This window comes from Cryptomeria japonica, chromosome 1 (assembly GCF_030272615.1).
Source record: "Cryptomeria japonica chromosome 1, Sugi_1.0, whole genome shotgun sequence".
Lineage (NCBI taxonomy): Eukaryota > Viridiplantae > Streptophyta > Pinopsida > Cupressales > Cupressaceae > Cryptomeria > Cryptomeria japonica.
Window position 1 is genome coordinate 356,778,143 of NC_081405.1, and position 5,495 is coordinate 356,783,637.

Below are 5,495 nucleotides of genomic sequence, written 5' to 3' on the forward strand. Positions count from 1 at the left end.
AGAGGGAGTATACTGTACCTTATAACCCTCAACAGAATGGAGTAGCAGAAAGGAAAAACAGAACCATCATTGAAGCAGCAAAAGCTATGATGCATGATCATAATATTCATATATCATACTAGGCAGAAGCTGCCAACACTGCAGTTTATATTCAAAATCAAGTATGCTCCAGATGGCAGTATTGATAAACATAAAGCCCGATTTGTTGCTAGAGGATTTTCACAGAAAGAAGGCATTGACTATGAGGAAACATTCACTCCAGTAGCTCGTTACACATCTGTCAGAACCATACTTGCAATTGCAGCCTCTAAAGGATGGAAAGTACATCAAATGGATGTCAAAACTGCATTCCTAAATGGTAAGATTGAGGAAGAAGTCTACATTGAACAACCAGAAGGATTTCTCACTCATGACAAAAATAAATTCGTATGCAAGTTAAAGAAAGCACTCTATGGACTCAAACAAGCTCCCAGAGCATGGTATGAAAGAATAGATCAATATTTGAGCAAATTGGGGTACTCTAAAAATATTGCAGATCTAATATATACTTCAAAATTGAAAAAGGAGACATGATAATCCTTGTTCTCTATGTTGATGACTTACTCATTACAGGAGAAGACAATCTAATAGATAAATGTAAAAAGGACCTAGTAGCTGAATTTGATATGAAGGATATGGGCCTACTACACTACTTTCTAGGTCTTGAAATTATTCAAAACAAAGATCATATTCTCCTCAGTCAAAAGAAATATATTTTTGATATTCTGAACAGATTTGGTATGGTAGATTGTAAACCTCTTGCTACTCCTATGGAGACAAATCTTCAGAAATTAAAGGATGAAGCAGAAAACTCAGAACTTGCAGATGTGACACTCTTTAGACAGATAATTGGATCCCTCATGTATCTGGTGAATACACGTCCTGACATTTGCTATGCCACAAATGTACTAAGTCACTTCATGTGTGAACCAAAACAGATTCATCTAGTGGCAGCTAAACACATCTTGAGATATTTAAAAGGAACAAGTGATCTTGGACTAAAATATGACAAGACTGAAATTCAACTTCAAGGTTATTCAGACTCAGATTGGGCAGGAAGTACCACTGATCGGAAGAGTACCACAGGAGTTTGTTTCAGTTTGGGTTCCGCAGTAATATCTTGGTTTAGTCGGAAGCAATCAGCTGTAGCTCAGAGTTCGACAGAGGCAGAATACATGGCTGCATCTATGGGAGCTAGAGAAGCAGTATGGTTAAGAAAATTACTTTTTGACTTATTTGGTAAACCTCTATTACCTACCATTATTCATTGTGATAATCAGAGTTGCATCAAGCTCTCTGTAAATCCTGTTTTTCACAATCGGTCAAAGCACATAGAGATTCCATATCACTATGTGAGAGATATGGTAGACAGAAAAATTATTAAACTAGTCTACATCAGCACTGAGGAACAAAATACTGATATCTTCACTAAATCCCTTGCAAGGGTGAAGATAGAATTCTTCAGGAACAAAATTGGTTTGATCAAAATATGAACTATTAATGTACATTTCATTCATAAATATATATATATATATATATATAATTTTGAAATATTTCAAACTTGTGCGAAGATGACGATCTTCTGTTTATCGTTTCTATTTCAGGGTGACGATCCTGACAATAGAAACCAGGTCTCAAGATAGACTCCCGAAAGGGGTTGAGCCAGATTGGTCCGGACATCTTGTTAACAAAATCATCACTTGTTTAACAATTATTTAAGATAGACTCCCGAAAGGGGTTGAGCCGGATTGGTCCGGACATCTCAAATATGTATATTGTTATAAGTGATAAATTATCATGATATGACATTTTGAATTGAGTCATATATTTTGATGTGAAAATTCTACAAACTTGGTAAACTCTCTCTCAAGAGGGAGTGTTAAAATATGTTCGTTCATGTTTACGAAAATGACGTAAAACTATTATATATATATATATATAATGAGTTATAGTATATATATACTAATATAATATATCAATCATTAATTATGTTATATATATATATATATCATAATATATATAAAACACTAAATATTAATTGAATGGTATAATCTACAATTCATAAGTTAACTATGTATCACGATACTATCGTGATTGTTATACATAAACAGTCACGGTATTATCGTGACTGTTCATGTATAATAGTCACGATAACTATCGTGACAGTCCTATTACAATTAGTTAATGCCGACAGGTTATAAAACATCGACTATATTATTATTATGTCATTTGTTAGGAAATAGTCGGTATTCAAAAGACGTGACTGTTGACATTTACATCGATTCAACTTATATATAGTTGATCTTCGTTGGTCAATCAATCAATAACAACGGCAATTGCATTGATCAGCGAATATCAACTATACATAATATATTTATATATTAGTATCTTCTGATCCAATTTCCTTAACACAAAATGCATATGATCTTTATATGTATATTCCATGCAACAAAGACACAAAGATACACACATAAGTTCCTTCCAATTTCAAATTCTGGAAAAACTGATCACTTCCTTTAGACAAACCAAAATTTCCTAATCTCCAAGTCTATCGTTCTAACCCTTTCTAAATCTTTTTCATCTAACTTATAGTAGTCTTTTTCAAGAACAGAGGAGGTCTGTCTGAAAACCCGACCTCCTCTGAAACAATTATAAAACTAACAGAGTATTTAGGGGACAGATGTCCCAAAGTAATTGCAAGGTTTTTGAAAAGATTTTAAAAAATAAAAACAAAGCATAAGCATCAAATTATGCTTCATCTCCGACGTCATCTCCTCTTCCACTTTTCCAGGCATCATGGGCGGTTGTAAGCTCCTGAATCATAAACTAATTCAAATTCTTCATGGCATTAGTTTTCGCCTTTGTAGCTTCCTTTTCCCACCCGTGTTTTACCATTTTCTTGGCATGTTTAGGTAACTGATCATTGCCAATGAACATCATGGATTCAATTAAGGCAATCTGTGTTATATCTTCAGAAGTAAAGTTTCCTTTGGCCCTAATTTTCTCCATGTGCAATTTAAATGCCTTTACCATGTCCTGTGTATTCAGCCCATAAAGTCCTAGTTGCCAATCTGGGTTAACCACTTTATTATCATTGACCAAGCTATATTGAAGTTCCTAGAGCTCATAAATGGAGGCTTTGGCATCAAAGATTACAACCTTGAATGTAATTACCTGCCATGCTGTGGTTTTCTTCAACACAAAGAGCTGACACTCATCAGTTACCAATTTTATTGAGTTTTCTGCTAAAAACTTAGTGGCTCCATATTTTCCTATCTTAGCGAACATGGGTAATACATTTTCCCACTTATGCTCCTCCTTTTCCCATTGCATAACCTGATTTTGGATCTCTACAATGAGGTTTTGAATTTCATCACATAGCTTCCTGGAATCTGTAATATATTTTTCACCATCCTTGATCACCCCTTCAATCCATTTTTATTATGACCCCTGCAATGCTCTTAGCTCGCTGAACTTGATTCATCAATTTCTTGTTCTCCGGTGAGGTGGGATCGAAGTTTTCTGAAGCTTGCGATGTAGGGAGTGCTCCAAAATAGCCTAGGCTATCAATGAATTGGGCTAAAACTTTGATGTGCTATTTTAGTTCCTTTTTCTCTTGTCCATCTTTTTCTGACCTGATGAGAATTTTCTTAGCCGTCACATCAAAAAGGTGGTTATCAAAGTCCCTGCTCATGTTTCCTAGATCTACTTTGGTGACTTAAAAATGTTCTGCATTTATTTCTTTACTTTTATCCTTAGGTTTATAGGAAGCAATTTCAGCAACCCATCTCCCGGTCTTTTCATCAGCGTCCAACCTGGTGGTTGTTTTGAACTTCTTCTGTTTAGGACCTTTTTCCATGTATTTAACCACCATGTCTTAAATTGGGATAGACACTGGGATCAAGCTCTATTTCTTACTTATTGAAGTAGTTAACCATTTAGGAGCTATGATTGAACTAGCTAATCTTCTAGTTACTTTAGGTGGCAGTGTCATGGCTAAAGTGATTGCATGAGAATCTGTGGTGTTGACGATATCACTATCAAGGTCCTCAACCTCAAAAATCTGAGGGTCGAGGGTCTTGTCTTTCACCTCTATGTCTCTGAGCAGGTCCATTTTCTTCTATGCACCACTTCATGGCCTTATAAATTGAGGAGCATGACAATTCAAAGAAGGATTAGGCTCGTGCTTGGTGTGAGATGACTTCTTATTTTTACTTGCATGAACAAGCATAGAAGTTAGGTTAGAAAATATTTTTGGAGAACATAGGGAAACCACATTATCTCTTGTAGGACTGATCCTGCCTGGTTTCATTGCTCTTTTCTTATTAACCCAATCTAAAGTTCTCTCCAAGACTCTTTTTGTTCTGAGATGTATATCTTCTTCTTCTTCAACATCCAAATTAATAGAGGATGTTTCAGGTTCAGTTTGATCTAGATACCTAGGTTCAAACAACTCTAGATTATCTTCTTTGATCCCACTTATATCAAGTTTCACCTGTAGTGAAACTGTCTGTCCCAGAACCATTCTCATATTTTCTCTCCTATACACTTCAAGTTCATCACAACAATCTTCCCAAAAGTCTTCTAAGTGTTGGATACGAGGGTGCACCATTAAACCAAGGCCCTATGAAAAACCTTTATTATCAAAGCCATTCCTTCCTTGATATAGTTTGAAATTAAAATTCTTCAAATAAGCTCCTATGCTCAACACATCTGACGTTGAACTACAAGATAAAGCACCCAATTGAACAAGGAAATGATCTTCCCATTTATCTTTGGTTTGAGATTTCTTAATTAAAGTAGACAAGTGTCTACAAATCTCAACAAGGACAAAGCAATCTGAACAAAAATGAGGAAGTCTGAAAGGTTCCTCTTCGAAACCACCTACCCTTATATAACAGAAACGAGGAAATTGAACAAAGAAGCTACCATATCTTTTCACCAAGGCTTGGGCATCTTCGGACATTATTTTTGATTTCATGTTCTTCAATCATAGCACAGGTCCCCGAGGAAAGCATTATGTACTCTCTTGAAATCTTGTAATGCATTATCTCTTTGCAACATGGGGTAAAAGTCATATATAGGAACATCCCCTTCAACAAGTTGTCTAGGAATTCCCATTATCTCTTTGGTACATGCCAAACAATTTATCAAATAAGAAGACATGAAGAAATTTTGTTTCAACTTCTTTGCCATGCTCAACTGTTCTCTCATAGAGTCAGCAATAAGCTCTTCCTAGTCAAGGAACTATTTCCTCGCCAACACCAGTTGCACATAACAGTAAATCCAGTCATCAAAGCTTTAGGCTTCAGCCGAACCTCTAACTCGGTGTAACAACAACATAACATCATGAATATGGGGAAGCATGTGATTTTTGTTGGGGTGTTTAGGTAGCCTAGAGCCACCTTTCTAAGGAATTATCAACCAATGCTTCGCTATATTGTTTCAGTTTCCAC

At 35.7% G+C, this 5,495-nt stretch overlaps 1 protein-coding gene across 1 annotated transcript; it reads left to right on the forward strand.

The window, feature by feature from the left end:
- The first annotated feature begins 569 nt into the window (after positions 1-569).
- Positions 570-1,532, forward strand: LOC131069081 (uncharacterized mitochondrial protein AtMg00810-like). Its single transcript, XM_058004389.2, has one exon. The coding sequence runs from the start codon at positions 570-572 to the stop codon at positions 1,530-1,532; it is 963 nt and encodes a 320-aa protein (XP_057860372.2).
- Positions 1,533-5,495: the final 3,963 nt, after the last annotated feature.